Source organism: Chanodichthys erythropterus, chromosome 19 (genome assembly GCF_024489055.1).
Source record: "Chanodichthys erythropterus isolate Z2021 chromosome 19, ASM2448905v1, whole genome shotgun sequence".
Classification (NCBI taxonomy): Eukaryota; Metazoa; Chordata; class Actinopteri; order Cypriniformes; family Xenocyprididae; genus Chanodichthys; species Chanodichthys erythropterus.
The window spans coordinates 1,693,556-1,717,238 of NC_090239.1; the positions used below are offsets into that span (position 1 = coordinate 1,693,556).

At 34.6% G+C, this 23,683-nt stretch overlaps 1 protein-coding gene across 1 annotated transcript; it reads right to left on the reverse strand.

Moving 5' to 3' along the window:
- Positions 1-18: 18 nt before the first annotated feature.
- ppa1a (inorganic pyrophosphatase 1a) lies at positions 19-21,354 on the reverse strand. The gene is made up of 11 exons (XM_067369486.1): positions 21,294-21,354; positions 17,634-17,698; positions 15,307-15,360; positions 10,667-10,786; positions 10,290-10,376; positions 8,910-9,036; positions 8,711-8,838; positions 6,971-7,056; positions 3,881-3,950; positions 2,295-2,334; positions 19-155 (listed from the first exon to the last, which is right to left on the reverse strand). Exons 1-11 carry the CDS (start codon positions 21,352-21,354, stop codon positions 124-126), a joined length of 870 nt encoding a protein of 289 aa, XP_067225587.1. The 3' UTR covers positions 19-123.
- Between the last annotated feature and the right edge of the window lie 2,329 nt (positions 21,355-23,683).

The following is a 23,683-nucleotide window of genomic DNA, read 5'->3' on the forward strand; positions in this document are numbered from 1 at the left end:
AGTGTTGATCTGTAACTAATATACTATACTGCAGAAATATGACAGCCGTGATTGATGGATTTGTCTGTGGTGTAATAAAATGTTTTCTGGCAATTTATTGTTCCTGTCGCCGCTGATGATCTTCTATGTCTGTTTGTAATAGAACCATTGATCAGCTGGAAAGAGAGAAAAAATTATTATTTATTCATTCATTATTATTATTTTTAAATAAAATAAAAATGCTTGAATCAAAGCCCCTTTAAGACGAGTTATTTCACTCGGCGGCCATCTTAGAAACACATCTCTTTGAATGGGGAAACATCAAATTCCCCAAAGCTGTTCGCCAAACTTTCGATTAAATTTCATATTTGAAATCACCAATGAAATCTGACAACAACTGTCTCATAAATTTTGTTTCTAAATGGTCAAATCATGACAAAAAACGGCATTGTTCAGGCTGGATTAAGCCGTTTCAATAGGTTGTTTGCAATCACGTGGTTCTGGTGACGCGCGGAATTCTGGTGGAGGGCAAGCAGTGAAAATTAGAATGGAAGAGATGGAAAAAAGTTCTTTCTGTGCTGGTTTAGAAAGGTATAAACAGAAAATCACAACATACTGTATGTTGGACGTGATCCATATGTTATGAATAGGAGCAACTTTTCCGCTTAATTGAAAAACTTGATTGCCATCGAGGAGGTAGATATAGAGGATGTGAAGCTGCCGTCACGCCGCGTTCAGATCTAGTCTAGGTTTGTTTATATCGCGCTGCCTTTCTGCTAGTGAAGTTACGGGCATTATTTTGATTTTCTGTTGTGATTGTGAAAAATTTCGCCATTGTAGGTCATTTATGCTGGATCGAGAATTGCAACAGGAGCTCACATCATCGTTCAGGGAAAAAACTGGACGGTAATACAATTTTTGCCTTTTCTACATGTAAAAACACACCAAGGTAAGCAGGTATCCATATTCATTTCAGTATCAGCAGGCGCAAAACGCTACAAAAGGTAACAACTTTTAAAGTTAAAAAAACTATATAAGTTATGAAAACGATAAAAGCTCCTTGTGGGTTCTTGGTTTGATTGATTTGAGCAACCATAAATGACGCAAAACATACGAACTATGAGTTTTTGATAGGATTCCTATAGGAAAATCAGTCCCTGCCCTCCAGCCGCATTTCGCGTGCAGCAGTGACGTCATGTGCACACACCCTATAGAGGGTATGCACGTGACGTCACCGTCGACAGTTACGACTGCGGTTACGCCCACTGAGTGGCACAAAGACTGAGCGGCAGCATTGGTGTTCAGCGTGAATGCAGCGAAAAACACACAAAACACATCCAAAATGGGAAAGAGCTTGTGATTGACTGTACAAATAGATTTGACACAAAATCTGAGATATATTTTTACAAACTGCCAAAAGCTACAGAAAAAAAAGAGAAGCAAATGGATCACTGCTACCACAGAAAACAGCTGGACTGTTGTCATTTTGTGTCAAAGCATTGGATTTTTAGGTAAAATCATACCCTATATATTGTATTGTTATATATTGTTTTGACAACTCATCAATTAAAGATTTACCATCTTATATTCTGCATAATTGGGTGTTTTTCAACAAACACTGACAAAACTATACAAGTTTTAGGACTGGATGAAATTACGATATACATAACATTGATAAAAGTGATCACTCGGAATTAAACCTACCTATATTGTAGTTATATAAATTGTTCACAGGCAGATTTGCTTTATCTGTTTCCCCAGCGTCGAAATCAAGCACATATATGTCAGAAAACACGATTCCTGGCTGATTGTCAATATCCATGGATTAGGTTTCTTTGACATGTTATAAGGAACACTTTCGACTCGAGTCCAACCTTTAGTGTAATTCGCGTGTGTTACTCGCGTTGTCGCAGTTTCCTCTATTAGCTAAATCCAGTCATGCAGCAGGTTCTTTTGCCACTCAGTCCAGCTGAGGGAGCGCGTTCTGGCGGGAAAGTGACGCATACTTCTAACGAGCTTCTAACGGCCGCTGCGGTGACGCAATGACTTTACCAATCGGCGATTGGTTTTTATTTAGAAGGCGGGACCGGGTGGGATTTATTCCGCCATATTGCGCGTTGCACTTTCTCCCATTCATAAGAGAGGACCGTCTTTTATTGTCTAATAATTCAACGGCCCCTCGTCAATTATTCCTTATGTAGCCTAATGACTTATTTTACGGTTTACTATCATCTGTTGTTCAGAAGAAAATTAAGAAGGTGCTCAAATCCCAAGTTTGCGGTCGGAGATCATCAGCTGAAGCACGGATCTCTCACCTGAGCTGGGAACCGGCTCTGCGTCACCGTGAGGAGGAGCCTGAAAACATAAGGTAGATTCTCACAGGAATAATTCAACATAAATAAAAATAGAGTGATGCAGGGATGACGTCAAATCTCTCAAGATTTTCCTGTGGGTTTTATAATGGGGTTTTCAATTTGTGAGTAAAATAAGGTCTGTGGTAAACATAACTTGTTGATACTTTGAAGTTTTGTTCTACAATGTGAACTACTCCCGCTAAAATGCAAATTTTAAGCTGTTATGTAAACAAAACAAAAAAAAATTCTAAGTAGCTAAACAACATTCATATATGTAAGTAAGTTATGTTGTAGTATCGTCAACTTATGTTTAACCAATAATAAATTTAAAAACCTGTAGGAAAATGTCGAGGGAATCAGTGGTGGGTTATAAAAATTATTTGGTTGGTAAAAATTAGGTTGGCTTAGAAATATTAAATAGCTAATATTTTTGACTTGAATAAAACCAGATTTTAATTTTTTTCTCCAGTAATATATTGCACAAGTTTTGTGTTCAACTTTAATCAGACTTAAAGGATTAGTCCACTTTTAAATAAAATTTCCTAATAATTTACTCACCCCCATGTCATCCAAGATGTTCATGTCTTTCTTTCTTCAGTAGAAAATAAATTAAGGTTTTTGATGAGAACATTTCAAGATTATTCTCTTTATAGTGGACTTAACTGGGGTTCAACGGGTTGAAGGTCAAAATGACAGTTTCAGTGCAGCTTCAAAGAGCTTTAAACGATACCAGACGAGGAATAAGAGTCTTATCTAGAGAAACAATTGGTGATTTTTGAAAAAAATACAACTGTATATACTTTATAAACACAAATTATCGCCTTGCACGTGCTTCCGCTTTCTGCATTCTTCAAAAAGCTTACGCTGTATGTCCTACGCCTTCCCTATTCTACTTATGGAAAAAAAATGAAACTGGCGCTCTTGTTCCTCGTCTGGTATCATTTAAAGCTCTTTGAAGCTGCACTGAAACTGTCATTTTGACCTTCCACCGTTTGGAGGCCATTGAAGTCCACTATATGGAGAATAATCCTGGAATGATTTCATCAAAAACCTTCATTTCTTTTCGACTGACTAAAGAAACAGTGGATCTTGGATGACATGGGGGTGAGTAAATTATCAGGAAAATTTTATATAAAAGTGAACTAATCCTTTAAATGAGACTTTAATGGCACTTTACAAATACTTTTCTGATGCTTTTTTCTCATTTTTGCCGTTCACAGCTCCGGTTTTGACTTTATGCCAAACTTCTGTTCGAAACGACATGAGGGTGAGTAAATGACTGACGTTTAATTTTTGGGTGAAACTTTAATGGCTTTTTAAAAGTTTAATCAGACCACTGACAAGATGATTAAACTCTCACCGCATTATTATTTTATATAATTTGCAATCGCATGATTATTAAATCCAAACAGACTCCTGGAATTGTTTGAAAAGAATGCAATCAGTGGTTCATTATGCTCAAAGGTTCCCCAAAGTCTCGATGATTTAGTGAGATGGAATTATAATGCCTGGTATGTGTGACAGAAGAGTTGATAGAAAACACTCACTGAATCGACAATGACTTTGGCTTCGGTGCCAGAGCAGCAGAAGGGACTGTCGGAGACACAGGTGTTCATACTGCGGGACACATACATTTGAAACAGAAGCGTAACATTGAAATATGGACAAAACAAAATGAGTCGGTGAAGGTGATGTGAACGAAACAAACCCAGACAATCAGCTTTTGAAATCTAATATCTGTTGTCAAATCCGCCAACACCTTCGGAAAGCTGGACGACACGATTCTCAATCACAGCGTGACAACAAAGGCCGTCTTGCTGTCTAATGTCTGCATTATGATCTTTCTTTTTAGAAAGAATGCATGCCTTCATATTGAACACCTGTTGCATGAAGCAGAAATGTCCAAAACCAATACATTCAAGTGTTAGTGAAGTGTATATTAAAAGAAAAGCCTTCCTTTTAGAGTAGCCTTCACATTTCGACCATAGCCCGATTTGTGAAACTCCGCCCCTGCTGAAGAAATCCACGCCTACTTCATTATTGCATCATTAGCCCCGCCCACTGTTAGTGAGAGAAGAGCGATGCAGGACTAAAATAACATTACCTTTCAAAGCATCCTAATGAAGGAATATGGTTATTTATTTTTAACAATGTGAATGTCTCCATTTGAGCTTTATTTATTTGCATTCACGATTTCACTGTGGATTCTTTGGTAAATCAATCGCATTTCAGTGCAAACAGACTTTTATCATCGATATGGACTTGACAGTAATGCAACAACATGTCAGTAACTGTGCCTGATCTGATATTAATGATTCATGTACAGTCAGATGATCTTTGTCTGTGTGTCAGTAAATCAAACCAGTGACTAAACGCTCAACTTCACCTTGTTTAACCTGTTAACTGTCACCCCCACTTTTGTTTTTAGACAAGAAAATGCACTATCCAAACTTAAATGGTTGTAATTCAAGAATACTTTGGAGAATAGACATAAGGTTGGTTTTGTTTTAAAGAAGAAATTTGGCAGATTATTGTAGAAGTGAAATAACTTATGTAAGTGAAACATACATATATTTTATATAAAATATATATTTTACAAAACAAGTTTTACTCTAAAGCTGCAAGGAAATCAAAGCCAAAAATCTGAAAAAGTTCCAAATTTCAGGTTGATATCTCAAAAAAATGAGCTTTCAGTAAGATTTAGTTTGGGCGCAGTACCACACTTTTTCACTAGATGACAACCAAGCTCCATTGGTGACTATATAAAGGCGCCTCCATTTCCGAAGAGTGATCTGAGCCATATATTTCCATTATTTTCATACAATTTATGAAGTAGACATCCTATATAGAAGTAGTATGGGAAGTTTGGCAGAATTTGATATGAATTCAGCCTCTAATAAACATAAAAATAACATGAATGTGGGTTAGAGATCGCCGCCACAATCATAAATGTATTTTTTTTTTCTATTAAAAACATTTTCAGACCTTTTTTTCTCAACAAATTGAATGGATGTTATCTTTTGAACTCTTGGCATGAAAACAAACATGTTTCAACCAATCTTTAATGATTTTTCATGTTCATCGCTATTTCAAAATGAAGGTCTGAACATGCCTTATGAGTATGAAAATATGCTTGTTGCAAATTGATAAATTACTGCTCCTCTGAAAATCAAATACCAAATATGTAAACTAGAGATTCTAAGCTTTCAAATGATATATAGTTTGTCAAGATTAGTTTAGGTTTAGTATAGAATATTACTGTTTTAAATATGTAATGGCTGTGGGACAGTTAACAGGTTAAATTACATATAGAAAGTGATCAAAGAACGGTGCCTTTACAATCGCTGGAGCTGTCAATCAAACAGCACGGGTTTATCAGTGACTCATGCCAAAACTCCTGTTTTATTTAACGAATCTCTTAGTTACATCGAGTTTGCAGTTAGTTATGATGAAAGCTTTCATTAGTGTGCAGAAATTGACGAGATCGCTGCTTTCATGCGCTCCACAACATGTTTGTGATCGACTACATGTTCATCGCTGCAACCTTTCATGCCACGATCTCAATATAATGCCATTGATCGAAATGTAATGCAGCAATTTTCACGATTAGTGAACCTTGAGAGCTGTAAAAATGTGCTAAAAGTTTTCAAAAGAGTAATAATTAGTTATTTCATATGCAAAGATGTTAACCAATCACAGCAGTGGGCGTTTACACTGAAGTCTTACAGAGACACGCCCCTTAAAACAGAGCACTCAAATCAGAGGGATAAAATCAGGGTAGGAAAAATGCCTTTTATTTCTAAACAATGACAATATTTTATGTAAAAAGCATGCTAAAATTATAAGTGCACCCCAGGAAACGTTATAAAACAATAAATCAACTCAGTTCATGACCCCTTTAAACGTTCTTTATGGAACCATCGCCAATAAAGAAGCTTTATTTTTAAGAGTGTAGGTTTTGAATTCAAGTTTCATTTAAATTAAAATCTCTTTCATTATTGCTACACTCTAAAAATGATTTCATTACCCTTAATTTAAGTGCTTAGACAAAATTTTATTTGTCAAATTAAATCAGTTTAGTTGTATTAGGTCAAATTAATTTAATGTAGTATGTTTAACGTAACTTTATTTTAACACTGTTTTCTCTCCATATGTAACTATAAATCCTCCAGAATCCGCTCAGACACATTCTTTGAGAAGACGTGTTTCCCTGGCATGATCACGTCTGGGTTATCGCAGCCACAGAGAACAATCACTATGAGGTACGTGTTCATTTGCCGACCAAAGAGCAGTGGCCACATTCACAACACGTACGGTCCTCTCTGTTTGAGCTCAGACGGACGGCCTCAGAGAATGTGAATGCAGACGGACCACGCTGGGCCTTGTCAATGAGATCTGTCCTCATTTATCAGGCAAAAGAGAACATCTCAAGCCCTGTTTATAATTTGATCCTGCAAAATCTTTTCAAATGAAATCAGAAATAAACATTGACTAGCCATTGGGTGATATGTAAGTTTTTAGAGCAACATCACAGATGCTTAGTACATCATGTGACTGAACAGAATGACACAACTGAGCAGTTCTGTGTGGATTATAGTTTGAGCTAAAGCTAAATTATAGACTGACTGCCGTCTTACCAGCTGAGTTCTCCAGCGTCTGTTTTCTTGGAGATTAGAGCTTTCCAGAAACTATGAGTGTCCTTAACTGTTTTAATGGCAAAATCCTGAAGACCATAAATGAGAAAAAACATTTTAAACATTTAAAACAAATATAGTATATTTGCAAAAAATTCCATTTAGTATATTTACTCAAATTAAACATTTTAAAACATTTAAAATATGTATATAGTATATTTGATACATTTTGTAAAAGCATTCAAAAATAAAAAAATGATTTAATATATTTACTAAAATTTTAACATTTTAAAACATTTAAGAAAATATATAGTATATTTTCTATTTTTTTAAAGCATTCAAAAATAAAAACAATTTATTTACTAAAATTTAAACTTGTAAGCTTATTTTTTAAAGCATATAAAATAAAAAAATATTTAGTATGTTTAGTAAAAATAATCATTTTAAAACATAATATATTTTAAATATGTATTATTTACTCAAAATAAACATTTAAGAAAATATATAGTACATTAATACATTTTTAAAAGCTTTTAAAAATAAAAAGATAAACATTTAAAATATTTAAGAAAATATATAGTATATTTGCTATTTTTTTAAAGCATTCAAAAATAAAAAACTATTTATTTACTAAAATTTAAACTTGTAAACTTATTTTTTAAAGCATATAAAATAAAAAATTATTTAGTATGTTTAGTAAAAATAAACATTCTAAAACAAAATATATTTTATGTAAATAATAATAATACGTATATTATAAATGTATTATTTACTCAAAATAAATATTTAAGAAAATATATTGTATATTAACACATTTTTAAAAGCATTCTAAAATAAAAAAGATAAACATTTATAAAATAACAAACATTTAAAGATAAATATAAACATTTAAAACATTTAATAAAATATATAGCATATTTGCTAATTATGAAATATTTTAAAATAATAATATAGTATATTTACTAAAAAATAAACATTTAAGAAAATAGTGTGTTTGCTAATATTTGCTAATATATAATAAAGCGTTTAAAATGTAAAAAAGTAGTGTATTTACTCAAAATAAATATTTAAGAAAATATATAGTATATTTATACATTTTTAAAAGCATTCAAAAATAAAAATAAAGTATTTACTAAAAATTAAAATGTTAAAATATTAAAAAATATATTAGCTAATTTTAATGCATTTAAAAATGATTTAATATATTTACTAAACATTTAAAAAAAAAAAATATATATATATATATATATATATATATATATATATATATATATATATATATATATATATATATATATATAGTATATTTGCGAAGTGAAAATATTTAAAAACAAAAATTACAAACATTAAAGTAAAAGCATTTTACATTCTCTAAATAGAACAATGTATTCTAGGCGGTTGCCAGGACATCGCTATGCAGTTTCTGAGGTGTTTTGAATGGTTGCTAGGGTGTTCTGGTTGGTCCATCACTAGTGCATCTTTTTTACTGATGTTTTCTACCGAAATGAGAGCTGACCTTCTGAATGTTTAGAAGCTCATAATTTTGAAAATTCTTTGTGAGACATGCTGGCTAATTTCAAATCTGTGCGAATGCGTCACCTCCTGAAAAAACAGTGTTGTAAATTACATGCTTGAATTCTCTTCCCTTGATAACATGATGAGAAAAACATTATTAGCCATCAGGGAAAAGTCATTAATCAAATGTCATCTCCTATCTTTCCAGTTGCATGCGGCTCTATTTACCCTGTTCTTAAATTCACCATTGAAGGCGAATTGGTTTTCTGGCTTCCCATCAGGCACTTTATACATCCTGAACCAATCAAGCGTGGCCTCCAGGTATCCGGGCTTGAGTCGTCGGACGTCGTCGATATCTGTGAATGACAGAACTCGCTGAGATTTAACATCATACTAATTACAGATGCAGAAGGTAAAGGTGTCAAACCGTTAAAGTCTTCGGCCTCTGGGTCCTCGACATTTATAACAATGACTTTCCAGTCGGTTTCTCCTTCGTCTATCAGCGCTAGCGTCCCCAACACCTTCACTCGGATGATTTCCCCTCGAGAGCAGACCTGACCACAAACGCACATGAAGGACACGCTGCACACCAATGCATTCCCTTCACCTTTACAGTCAAGCATGATTATTATAAGATTTTTAAAATCATTTTGATTCAGATATGATTCGCAAATGATTCATTTAGATCAAGGTGTGAAGCAGAACGACTCCATTTTCTCACAAATCAATCATCTCTGTGGCCTAACAGCAACTTTTACACTACAAAAGATCAGTTTCCAGCTGATAAAACACTTCAGAGCAAAGCAGATCTTTATAAATGGAAAATTCACTATAGAAACGTCCATGATTTTTAAGATGTCAAGTTAATTAGTTTAGTTTCTTTTAGACATTTTTCTAATTACTAAATTTAGTTTAGTTTCTAATTACTTTTTTTATTACTTTTATTTATTTATTTTGCAGGCAATTGAAGAGAAAAATCGGTATATAGAATAATAATTTGAATAAATTATAAAATTTGTAATATTAATAAATTTATATTTAAATATTTTAAAAAATATGTATATTAAATTTTTTATTTATACATTATTAAAAAATGCATTTATTAATATAAATGATACACGTATAGTTTATAGAATTAATAAATTAATAACCTAGAATTTACTTGAAAGAAGTATGTATTTATTAATACATTATTAATAAATACATATTAATATAAATTATATATTTAAAAATTATATATTTATATTGTATTAATACATGCATGTATTCATATAAATTATACACACTATTATACACATTTATAGAATTAATAATATAAATAATAATAAAATATAGATTTTATTTTATAAAACTATATATATTAATAAATGCATGTATTTTTTAATATAATATACACATATAGAATTCATATAATTTATACAATTTCTAATATAAATAAATTATTAAAATTGTATCAGTGTTTATTTTCTTAACTATATCTTGTGCTTTATTTAATTTAGTATCTGCAGTCATATATGCTCATTTATGTTTATTTCTAAACATCATAATTATTCAGACTGAAAGTGTTATTTACTATTATTATTTTATTTAGTATCCGACGATGCTTTAATTTTTATTTTTATTGTTGATTTTATATATATATATATAAAGTGTATAATTTGCTATTATTACAATTTAATTTAGTATCTTATGACGATTTCATTTTATATATAATATTATATATTTTTTTGTATATAGTGTATGTAATATAAAATATGACTGAAAATCAGTTCCAAGGGTTGAATAAATGTCTGACCCTGGTCTGTACCTTATTCCCAATGTCACAGATATCGATGGGATCGTTATCGCCGCAGCAGCCCGTGTCTCCGTCCCTGTGCCCTGGATCCTCCCATGTCTGGAAAAGATGAGAAATAAACTGTCCATTCATTCAGCATTTCTGAGCATGTCATTTATATGGATGCACACACTGATGTGACTGAGGTGAGTTCTGCTGCCGCTGATAATATTCCCTCAGTAATGCCTCGAGACAAATCTGTGTGCCTGCTTGGGTTGGCATCTAAATGTGCATGAAATTTCTCTCTCTGAGCTCGTTCATGCATCAACCTCTCTTTTCCCTGGAGTTTTTCCACACTTTAATCCTGTATGTTTGACTTCTAAGCGTCTGGAAGAGATGTGGTCACAAACCTGAGGAATCGCTCCATAGTTCCAGATGTAGCCCTTATGAGGAAAGACATTGCTAACGTAACGTAGTTTCCCTTTCTTCACGTCCTGCTTCAGTGGATTGAGGGGATCTTTAGTGGCGATCTGGAGAAATGAGAGGAATATTTGAAAATTTACTCCCCTTATTTCATTATAAAACCTGTTTGATGTTCTTACTCCATAAAATGTCAAGCAGAATGTAAACACAGCTCAGAAATTGAATGGTGGTTTATACCGTCAAGCTCCAGAAAGGGCCATAAAATGACTTGCACGCTATATTCAAGTCATATGATTGAACTGAATCAAATCCAAATTTATTTATAAAGCACTTAAAAACCACAAAGTGTACCAAAGTGCTGTAAAATCAAATAGAATACCATAAAATACAATAATACAGTACAATAATTGACAGACAACAAAAAACTCCCTGAAACTTCCTGTTTTTACTGTTATTTCTATTCATTATGCGTTCCATTTTTATTATTATGAATTTGACTCTTCTTTATGTAAAGCACTTTGAATTACCATTGTGTATGAAATGTGCTATACAAATAAAATTGCATTGCATAATAGAAAAAAGGAAATATAGCTGCAAACAGCAAATAAGTGGCCAAAAGCATGTTATCCAAGTATGACCGGAAAGACATTTTTAGATTATTTTAGTCAAAATGGCTGAAAAATAAAAAATATAATCATTTGTAATGTGATTAAATTGCTCATCAGTTTTGACCAATAGGTGGCGCTGTTACCAATTGATGATGTGTGGTTAGTGTGAGGTGACAATGACACATATAAAGTTTGGTGTCAATATCAGCTTGGCACCGTTGCATTAAATTTGTTGCGTTATTCGAGAACAGTTTGGTCAATCAAAACTCTTTAAATAGCTTTTTTGCCAGGAAGGTCTGAAGATGATCTGAGCCAATTTTGGTGAAAATCCGACCAACGGTCTAGGAGGAGTTTGAAAAAGTGCAAAATGGTGGGAAAATTGCCAAATGCATCATAGTTTGTCTTGAGCCAAGGAATCTGAGGAAAAAAATATTTTGTTTCTTCTGGTTTAAAAGTTATTAGCATAAATGTAAGTGAAAATTGACAGTTGGTGGCGCTAGAGGGATTGAGTTAGAGACTCCAGATTTGCTGTGGTTACTGTTGGGACTGTCCTCTATCTGTGTGCCAAATTTCACAACTTTTTACTAGAAGAAGAAGAAGAAAACTAACGTATACTAAAGGTGCCTATGCTCCTTTGGTGCTTGGCCCCTAATAAATCGTATTAGAGTAAACGATAAAGTAAACAGAAATGCATCTGCTCAAACGTAATGGTCTCTGAAAATAGTGAAAGCCTCATTAAACAAATACGTCTTGAGACAGGCTTTGAACAGAGGTAGACGAATTAATACAAATTAGTAATACATTCCACAGCTTGGGGGCAGCAACTGAGAAAGCTAGACTAAAATTTAAAGCATTATTATCTATTAAATCTCATTTGCATGCATTAGCATTTCAAATATGACACATTTAGACATGTTGAAACAAAGTGGTCTATGGATTCATAGCTGCCCTAATTTACATCTAGAATATGTGCTTTAGAAGCTCTTTTAAATGTTATTCTTCATTTTCCCCCTGTTTGAAATCAATAATTATGTTAAATATGCTTGTTAACATGCTAGATTAATTAATGATTGGTTTCTCTGTAAATGTGTTAAAATGCAACAAATCCAGCTACTGAACAAATCCTTCAGGACTCCAAAAGCTTTGAATTCAATCTACACTCTTGGAAGGAAAGGTTTTATATAGAGCTTGGTCATTGAAGGTAATGGATTTATGAAAGTTTTAAAATCTTCCCGGTCTGTTGACATTTGTTATGACATTCGTTTCAAACATTACAATGCTCAACGCTTTTTTCAGTTGTTCATAAACATATTAATGGAAAAAGTGTCATCACACTGTATTCAGCACAAACTAGGCTACCATAATATGTGAGGAACATGTATGTACATGTTTGTGTTTTTGAAGGAATAACGTTTATGCGTGGTTATTGAAAAAACAAAAGACTTAAGTCACTGAAAAAAAAAAAAAAAAAAAAAATTAAATCTGTGTTCACAAGACTTCTGGGTATTGGAGGTTGTAGACTAGAGTTTTTGCTTCAGAATTATGTACAGTATGCTGACTACTCCTTCATATAAAACAATATATTGATTTAGTTTTTGTAAGACACTTTTTGTCAAGAAACGCAGTATGCGAGGAGGCGTGAATCATCATGAATAATGGGTCATTTACACCTGAGAAGACAAAAGAATCGCATAAGAGCTCTAATGACCTGCATAAATAATGAGCTCTTTCAGACAGGAAGGCTGTGAAAAAATCATGTCTCAGCTTATCATGGTGTAAATCAAACATACAGAAAAAACTGCAATACTGTGAAATATTATTACAATTTAAAATAATGGTATTCTATTATATACTTTAAAATATAATGTATTTCTGTGATGCAAAGTGTCTGAACAATTATGCTACCTCGCTTTATGAATCTTTTGTTTTGAATCAGTGGTTCGGAGCGTGTGTCAAACTGCCAAAGTCACATGAAGCATTGAAATTTTGAAACACTTATGATTAGGGCTGAAACGATTCATCGAGTTACTCGATTAACTCGATTACAAAAATTCCTTGAGGCAAAAACTCTGCCTCGAAACCTCGTTAAATTCCTATGACGCGCACTATACGCGCAGGGATCTGATTCTCACGGACCGTTGTTCAGTGTTCAGGAAGCACACCATAGCGCGTGACATTTTGAAATTGGTTGGTGCGATGGCGGAAAGTAAAGATAGATATGATGTTTAGCTTTGATGTTTTTAAGTAGTAAACGTATTCACGTTCAATTGTAAGAGAGTATAGCCTAAAAAAAAGAACCCCTTCACACACACACATGCACCCTCGTCTCTCTCACGCGCCAGTCAGACCAATCGCGGCAATGCATCACATATGCTTTAACTTTTTATGTAGCCACGCAACAATAATTTCAGCATGCATTCACTGTATACACAGGGACGTGATGTTGTGACGCGATTTTTCGAACGGATGCTTCACCTAAAATGCACCGCAATGCAAGTGATGCAAGCCAAATGCAGCGTTCTATTGAAAATGATTGTATGTAGGCTATTTCTGCCGTACCAAACTGCAATGAAGCAATTGGTCAGACTGGGGCGTCACTCTTCCTCACACACGGCATGCGTTTTTGTTCTCAGGTGGGTAATTTGCAGAAGGTGGAATCCTTTTTTTGTAATGTTGTATTAAGACAACAAAACTAAGACCAAATGGCCTTTACTATTTAAGTTTGTATTCATAGTTTTACATGTTATACATGATTTACAGTAAGTTGACTTATCTGTATTGTTATATAATTGTTGGCACTGGCACTTATAAACACTAAATGGGTAAAAAATTGCAATAAAAAGACTTAGTTTTGGAGCCAAATGTTGGAGTTGGAACCAATACCTCTGATTTTTTTTTAGAAATAAAAGTCAAATGCTTGATCATTTTACAGCCACATCATTTTCACTATGCATTATTTGTTTTGGTTGTTTAAAAAAAATGATCCGATTAATCGATCGATTAAGTGCTAGATTAATCGATTACAAAAAGAATCGATAGCTGCAGCCCTACTTATGATATAACCAAGCCTCGTTTACTGAAATCACATGACTTTGGCAGTTTGATTCATGCTCCGAACCACTGATTCAAAACAAAAGATTCATAAAGCTTCGAAGCTTCATGAATAAGTGTTTTGAAATCACCAATCACTAGATATTGTTGAATAAAGTCGTTATTTAGTTTTTTTGGTGCAAAAAAAGTATTCTCGTCACTTCATAACATTAAGGTTGAACTACTGTAGTCACATGAACTTTATTTTAAATATGTCTTAAGTACATTTCTGGGCATCTGAAAGTGTTAAATAACTGTTAACTGAGCCATCGGATTTCATCAAAAATATCTTTTTAATAATTTGTGTTCTGAAGATGAATGAAGGTCTTACAGGTGTGGAAGAATTTTCATTTTTGTGTGAACTAACCCTTTAATTTTGTTGTGAATTAAACAGCTCGTAAACATACTTTATCACTAGAAAAAATGTAAGTAACCTGTTAAACATGAAAGCATTATGCAATAATTTAAGACATTTCACCTTGAATCAAGAACCCAAGAGCTCTGTATATAGAGTTTAGTGCAGATCGACTGTAAAGCAGCAGAAATTATCTCTCAGAATACATAAGTGATATTTTTGATCTTCTGAAAGGCTCCTAATGAACAAAAATTGCATTCACGCTTCAGTAGAGTCGGTGAGAGGATGTCTGGACTTAAGATGAAGAACCCGTTTAATCAGTCCAGTCCTGCGATTGGCCTTAAGAGACAATTTGTTCATGAGCCTTCCATCAGAATTCTTGGAATCCCTATATTTAGTTCAGATAATTAAATATGAGAAGTGAGCTTGAACACGACACAATGGTTAATGTGATCTAGGAATGATTTTCTTTAATGTACTCTGGTGCATGTGAAATAAATCATATGATATATCGGCGTGTGTGAAGATGGAGAGCGAACGTAGGTTTATTGGTGTCTGCAAGAATATTTCTTACCTCCATTTTTGCATTTGTCCATCTAGGAACCTCGACAACAGCGTGGAAGATGTTCTGAAGGAGAAACAGAAGATCACTACTCATGTCTGCCATGTTTTACAATCAGAGGATAAAGCAGATGCTCCGCAAGCCTTCAGTTCCTCAATGATTCTACAGAGCATGAACTAATGACCTTGTGTCATGCGCATACATGCAATTAATTTAGCATCAATTAAAGGCTGTAAAATAATATCATGTTGCACTCTATAAATTTAATTAAGGATAGCATAATTGCATTTTTATTTTAACGCCTTAAAATAGGCTTCACTTTATTTAGGCAAAATATTTGTTTCTTCTGGTTTCAGTGTGTAATCTGATCTGGCTGAGTTCTTCGCATGAGTGCACACGTGTATTTAATGATTATTTTAATTTACGTCTTTTGTGTGAGAGACTTTATAAAGTAAGTAAGTTCATCCGCTGCGGAAGATTCTTTATCTAAATTTGTACTGACATGAAATCATTTCATCTGCTGTTAGAAAAATGTTTGTCATGTGCATCTCTTTCTACATTCTGTACTTATGGTGACATTTCTACAGTTTGTTTACACAGTAAGTGATATTTTTACTCTGTTTTTATTTTCGCTTGCAGGATTTGAGTTTGTGTTTCTGCAAGATAATTCTGGCCTGTGTAATTTATATTGAACAAATCCCCTGGGATCTCACATGGCAAAATCTACTTCCATAATTCACCTGATTATTGTCATGAACTCCAGGACGATTACTGTGAGAGAATGCATTACATTTTATTTCATTCACATACACTTCAGGGAGAAACAAACACAGATACACACTCAAACACACACAGGTTTGTTTTACTATCTTAGTGAGGACATTACATTGACTTCCATTGATTTTATATCAGATCAATGATATTTTCTACCCCTGATATGACTTTTCTATTTATCATTGCTTTGGCACAAAATGCATTCAATGACAACATCTTTCAGTTTACATGCATTCTTTTCTCACATATACACAAACGCCACCAAAGGTTTATGTACTATACAGGCCAATTTGCACGTTTACATACTCTTTTCAAACCTGTCAAACTTAAGTTCAAAACACAAAAATGAATAAGACAGAAATTTGCAACATTAATACCATATTGAAGTATATTCTGAATCTAAAAAATCTAAAACTATCATAGCAATTAGATGTAAGTGCACATTCCCAAATGTCTATATATCCTAATTATTGTTTATGTATTTCATTCACCTACATGTACACAAGTGTCTTTCGGTTCATTACCATCCATTCAAAAGGGGAAAACTTGTGAATAATTTTGTACTGTAATGTAAACATGGGCTTTGTAACATATACTACAGTGAATTAGTGTCATTCAGCAGTTGAGAGTGTCATTCTTGTTTTGTAAAGAAATTCTGAAAAAAATGGCCAAAGTATTGAAAAATGTGGCGTAGTGATTGTAAAAAATGCTGGTTGAGATGCTTTTGCCTTGTTACTGTAGACTGCTTACATTTCTAAGCTGATTACATGATCATCATTGATGAATCAGTCAATCTGTGTGTTTTTCTTCTGCTTCCACAGTAAATGTTCAGAGTTGAAGGGGGAAAATTTCTGTTTCTCATTAAAGGGATAATTCACCCAAAAATGAAAATGTGATGTTTATCTGCTTACCCCCAGGGCATCCAAGATGTAGGTGACTTTGTTTCTTCAGTAAAACACAAATGTCAGTCATATAATGCGTGTCAATGGGAACTCCATCTATAAGAGTAAAAAAAACATGTACAGACAAATACAAATTAAACCCTGCGGCTCGTGACGACACATTGATGTCCTAAGACACAAAATTATAATTTTGTGCAAGAAACCCAACAGTATTTATATCATTTTTTACCTCTAAAACACCACTGTGTCCAACTGCCTTGCGCATCCGGTTAGTGAGGTCTGAACGCGCTCTGATGCCGGAAGTGATCTCTTGCGCTTATACTAATTTTAGAGGTAAAAAATGACATAAATATTGCACAAACCAATCGTTTTGTGTCTTAGGACATCAATGTGTCGTCACGAGCCGCAGGGTTTAATTTGGATTTGTCTGTGCATGTTTTTTTTACTCTTATTAATAGTGTTCCCATTGACACGCATTATACGACTGACAGACGGTTGGAGTTAAAAATCATCATTTGTGTTGAAGAAACAAAATCACCTACATCATAGATGCCCTGGGGGTAAGCAGATAAACATCACATTTTCATTTTTGGGTGAACCATTCCTTTAAAACCTGTTCCAAAGATCTCATCATAAATCAGGATTAAATCATACATACTGTACCTCGGCTTCATCAGCGTAGATGGGGATGTCATGGAATGGAGAGATATATTTTCCCTCCACGTTTTCTGCGAAATTAGATAAAAGACCTTTTCAAAGCACCATACTGTTCCTAAAATACTCAGAAATGAAAGAGATTTTCATCACTTTCTGATGTCTGACAGTGAGGACAGCATGGTTTATTGTGATGTTTTGAACCCAAGACAGAATTCATTATGCTCAACACTTATGGATTCACCAAAAAGCTGATTTTCTCTGATACATGCTGATTGGTCACATAGCAACTGTAGTTACTTCCTCCTGTTACTGCCACCAGCAGATGCTAAACACTTTGTGTGTGTGTGTGCTTCACTGTGCTGTCCAGTCCATGTATTAAAAGAAGATGACTAAATATCTCTATGTATAAATATAAAGTGATAAAATGCTACTAGCCTACACGGGTCATTGCTCTGGCTGTCATGAAGCATCTTCTGTAACATTTATAAAATGAACATGCTTTGGTAATTTATAGGTAGTGTTGGCAATTTTTTTATATATTTTTCTTATTCCGGTTTGAAACTCTCTTCACATCCTGATAGTGATCAATAATAGAAGTGGTCTAAATATTAAAAATGTAAGCTACACTATATTGCCCAAAGTTTTGGGACGCCTGCCTTTACGTGCACATGAATGACATCCCATTCTTAATCCATAGGGTTAATTATGGAGTTGGCCTACCCTTTGCAGCTATAACAGCTTCAACTCTTCTGGGAAGGCTTTCCACAAGGTTTAGGAGTGTGTTTGTGGGAATTTTTGACCATTCTTCTAGAAGCGCATTTGTGAAGTCAGGCAGTGATGTTGGCGAGAAGGTCTGGCTCACAGTCTCCGCTCTAATTCATCCCAAAGGTGTTCTATGGGGTTGAGATCAAGTTCCTCCACAGCAAACTTGCTCATCCTTGTCTTTATGGACATTGCTTGTCATGTTGGAACAGGAAGGGATCATCCCCAAAAAAGTTGGGAGCATGAAATTGTCCAAAATGTATTGGTATGCTGAAGCATTAAGAGTTCCTTTCACTGGAACTAAGGGTTCAAGCCCAACCCCTGAAAAACAACCCCACAACATAATCCCCCTCCACCAAACTTTACACTTGGCACAATGCAGTCAGGCAAGTACCGTTCTCCTGGCAACCGCCAAACCCACCTCATCCATCGGATTGCCAGACAGATAAGCATGATTGGTCACTCCAGAGAACACGTCTCCACTGCTCTAGAGTCCAGTGGCGGCGTGCTTTACACCACTCTGACGCTTTGCATTGGAAACCCATTCCATGAAGCTCTCTACGCACTGTTCTTGAGCTAATCTGAAGGCCACATGAAGTTTGGAGGTCTGTAGCTATTGACTCTGCAGAAAGTTGGCAACTTCTGCGCACTGTGTGCCCCCGCTCTCTGATTTTACGCGGCCTACCACTTCATGGCTGAGTTGCTGTTGTTCCCAATTCCTTCCACTTTGTTATGATACCACTAACAGTTGACTGTGGAATATTTAGTAGTGAGGAAACTCCGCACTTATTGCGCAGGTGGCGACATATCGCGGTTCCACGCTTGAATTCACTGCGCTCCTGAGAGCGACCCGTTCTTTCACAAATGTTTGTAGAAGCAGTCCCAGATGCTTGATTTTATACACCTGTGGCCATGGAAGTGATTGGAACACCTGAATTCAATCATTTGAAGGAGTATCCCAGTACTTTTGGCAATATAGTGTATATTCTGTGGAAGTATTACACTGTGTCCTAACCAGACGCGACACCACGAAATGCGATAAAATGTTTTTTTTTCCATGTTAATCAGAGTATTTCTATTTTTCTGTGACGTCACAGCTGGAACAACAACACAAAGTACACTCTAAAAAATTCTGGGTTAAAAACAACCCAAGTTGGGTTGAAAATGGACAAACCCAGCAATTGGGTTGTTTTAACCCAGCAATTGGGTTGTTTTAACCCAGCGGTGGGGTTAAATGTTTGCCCAACCTGCTGGGTAGTCTTATTTAACTCAACTATTGTTTAAAATTACTGTATTGCTTAGTTAAAATTAACCCAAAGTATGTTGGAAATGAACATTTATTAATGTTCAATGAATAATTATTAAACAATAAACATTTATTAAATTGTTTATTAATAAATTTATATTAATAAACTATTCAATTTATATTAATAAAAGATTAAAGCTTATTAATAAACATTCACCTTTTGTCTATTATTGTTGTCTCTAATTGCATCTGGTTTTTTATTTCCCAACTATTTTGGGTTTATTCTAAGCTAGCCATATAGCAATTTTTAAATAATAGTTGGTTTAAATAAAACTACCCAGCAGGCTGGGCAAACATTTAACCCAACCGTTGGGTTAAAACAACCCAATTGCTGGGTTTGTACATTTTCAACCCAACTTGGGTTGTTTTTAACCAAACATTTTTTAGAGTGTATGGCAATTATAATCTCAGGTAATGTTTATGTGCTTTATTTAATGTTAAAAGCATCTAATGTGAGTTTGAATATCATTTTGTGTGTCTTTTATAGCCGTACTGAAAGCAACAATGGACAATTCACCTCAGATCTTCAAAATTAATTAAAGGAAATAAAAACGTTCAAACTGTGCTCGTTGTGAACAGACAAGTGTATTCTATGACAAAAATAGTTTCAGTGACTCAGTATGTATTTTTAATAATGCTGAAATGGTGTAATATTCATGAATTTGATTATGTACTTATCCATTTAGTTGGAGTGCCGAGCCCGCCCACGCGCTCTTCTGATTGGCTTTGAGTTTTAATTGACATTATTGGGTCAAATAGTGATGTCGCTTCTGGTTTGGGCAGACAAATTGTTTTTTGCATGGTGTTTGGTTAGGACACGGTGTCATGACCAGTTCCCCTGCGTTCACACCATGTCATAACCGTAATTACAAAATGAAAACCTGTGGAAGCTGTTCACGTCCTTAGACTCGGATTTTTGCCTTTCTATGTCAACACTGAAACAAATCTGCAGCAGTCAGTGGTGCAAGTAAGAGCTCTTTAAGTTGTTTACATTCATTATTATTGTAATATTATGTGCTTTGAGACATGAGGTAATTTAACAGCTTCTCTCGTGATGCTCATGTCCTTTAGAGGAGGCGTGGCTTAGGAGACGCTCTGAAGGGAGGGATCATGGGATCATGCTGTCAAAGCTAACTTGCTATCTAACCCTATCTTTAAGGAAGCATATATTTTCAGAAACCTGCTTTTTTCAAGATCACTTCGGCTTTGTTAATTAGGACTTGATGAGGTAATTGTCTTGCCTTTGTGTAAATACATTTAGTCTTTTCTCAGTGATTAACTTACATGAGCACATCAAAGTGGAAAGTTATATTGGACATAAGAAAAACTGACAAATCGAATATTAATTAAAACGTTTACACAACAATGTTTTGAGTGCAGAAAGATCACAAACATCTAGTAGAGACATTATTTAAAACTCATCCGTGTTCAAATAATATTTACATCTTCAAAAAACTGAGTTTAATGTTTGATCTACTTAAGACTCATAATAACAGCAATGAGGCAAAGAGCACATCTCAAGTCTCAGTGCAGTTCTTTAGATTAATCATAAATCAAACTCTAGCGAGATCAATGATAGGATGTGCTGTGACACTTACTGAAGTAAACTCTGTAGTCTGGAGTATTGTCTCTGCCTCTCTCTTCCACGCTGAAGCTCATGCTTGTTGTTATTCTCGCTCTTTGAACTGCTGACTGCTGTTACTGACGGCTGTTGAGAAGCTGTTAAGCCAATAATCAGACTCTGATCCTGTGGAGGAGAGAGAGCGAATCATTTTGGGTAGAGGATATCTGCCAAAGTTCACCAAACTGATGCTTTCACATTATATAACATCTATCTATCTATCTCTCTATCTATCTGACTGTCATTATATCTGTTAAATTATTATATGTTATGTTTGATACGAATGTGTCATGTGCTCCAGTTAAGCCATATCACAGATATATTGTTCTCGTAATATTACATCATCTACAGTAATAGCATTTGCTGAAGCTTTTAGATCCTCAGCTGAGATTTTTGATAGTCTACCTCCTTTCATTTACACAAATGAGCTGTCTTTACTGTTTGACTCTGTTTGTTCTGATATACTGGACCATATCAGAAAGTCAAATCTTCCATGGGTACATTAAATGATACAGTCATTAAGACAAGAATGTAGACTTTCGGACAGAAAATGGATAAATTGCAGATTTCTTATATTATGCTGAGGGATTCTTTAACTAAATTTCAGGAAGCAGCAAAAATGGCTAGAGCAAATTATTTTTCTGAAATTATTTTAACATATTCTCACCAGCCTTCAGTTGCAAATTGTGAGAGGTTTTTTTATTGATAAAATCAATGGTATTTGCACTGCAATTGCACCAAAGAGGTTAAATCTTGGAGTTGTTGCTGCTCCTTCAAGAGCATTTAAGATAATGTCGCTTTCGGAAAACACTGAGATCATGGGTATGTTAAAGGTAATCACAACAAGTCTCTTTACAGAAGATTTTGATAGAATTGGTCCATACATTTTATTAATCATAAACAAAAGTCTGACCGAGGGTTGTGTTCCACCGAGTTTGAAACATGCGGTAGTGGAGCCCTTGTTAAAGAAACCCGGCCTAGATCCATTTATACTATATTTATTCCTTTTATTGCAGAAAAGGTGGTGTTTTGTCAGCTTTCTTCTTTTTTAGCAGAGATTGACATAATGGTTAAGTTTCAGTCAGGGTTAAGAATTGGTCATAATACTGAATCCGCCCTTATTAGGGTATTAAACGATATTTTATTGGAAGTTGTTGTCTTGTTAGACCTGAGCGCGGCCTTTGACACAATGGATCATACCATTTTGTTAGTTTTGTTGGGGTAAGTGTGGCTTTACATTGGTTCCATTCTTACCTGGAGGTTAGAACTTTTACTGTAAAGATTGGGAATAATTGTTCTGCTCCTGTAAGTTACGGGGTACCTCAGGGCTCTATTTTAGGGCTGTTTCTTTTTTCTATATACTTGATTCCACTGGGCTCAATATTTAATAAATTTGGCATTTCGTATCATAGCAGAAAATAATCCAGCTGAAAATGCCTTGAGGAGGTGAAATGTTGGATGAACTCGAATTTTTTAAATTTAAACAATAAAAAGACTGAAATTGTGCTTTTTTGGGGAAAAAAGCACATTGTTTACTGGGACAGTTTTCATCCTGTGTAAAAAGTCATGCCACTAACTTAGGCGTAATTTTTGATTCTGAGTTAAATTCGATCATCAAATAAACACAGTAGAAATTTATTTCCTTCAAATGAGGAGGAATGCAAAATTGAAGTCAGTTTTATCAAAGAATGATCTTGAAAATATTTAACATTTTCATGCTTGGATTATTTTAATGCATTATATGCAGGGGTTTGTCAGTCATCCCTGTCGAGGTTACAATTGTTTCAAAATATAACTTCATATAACTACAATTCTGGCCACGTAAAATCAGAGAGCGGGGGCACACAGTGCGCAGAAGTCGCCAACTTTCTGCAGAGTCAATAGCTACAGACCTCCAAACTTCATGTGTCCTTCAGATTAGCTCAAGAACAAGAATGGGTTTCAGTGGCCGAGCAGCTGCATCCAAGCCTCACATCACCAAGTGCAATGCAAAGCATGGGATGCAGTGGTGCACGCCGTCACTGGACTCTAGAGTTAGTGTTCTCTGGAGTGACCAATCACGCTTCTCTGTCTGACAATCCGATGGATGAGTCTGGGTTTGGCGTTTGCCAGGAGAACGGTACTTGCAAGTGTAAAGTTTGGTGGAGGGGGATTATGGTGTGGGGTTGTTTTTCAAGGGTTGGGCTTGAACCCTTAGTTCCAGTGAAAGGAACTCTTAAAGGATTAGTTCACTTTCACATAAAAATTTCCTGATAATTTACTCATCTCCATGTCATCAAAGATATTCATGTCTTACTTTCTTCAGTTGAAAAGAAATGAAGGTTTTTGATGAAAACATTCCAGGATTTTCTACTTATAGTGGACTTC

What these genes read in the sequence shown, in the direction of transcription:
- ppa1a (XM_067369486.1), bottom strand. Translation starts at nt 21,354, where the DNA reads ATGAGCTTCAGCGTGGAAGAGAGAGGCAGAGACAATACTCCAGACTAC. An exon ending in TCTGTGACATTGGGAATAAG is followed by an intron (nt 9,037 to 10,289) that starts GTACAGACCAGG and finishes GTTTGTGGTCAG; the next exon opens with GTCTGCTCTCGAGGGGAAAT. An exon ending in AGAGCCGGTTCCCAGCTCAG is followed by an intron (nt 156 to 2,294) that starts GTGAGAGATCCG and finishes CTCTCTTTCCAG; the next exon opens with CTGATCAATGGTTCTATTAC.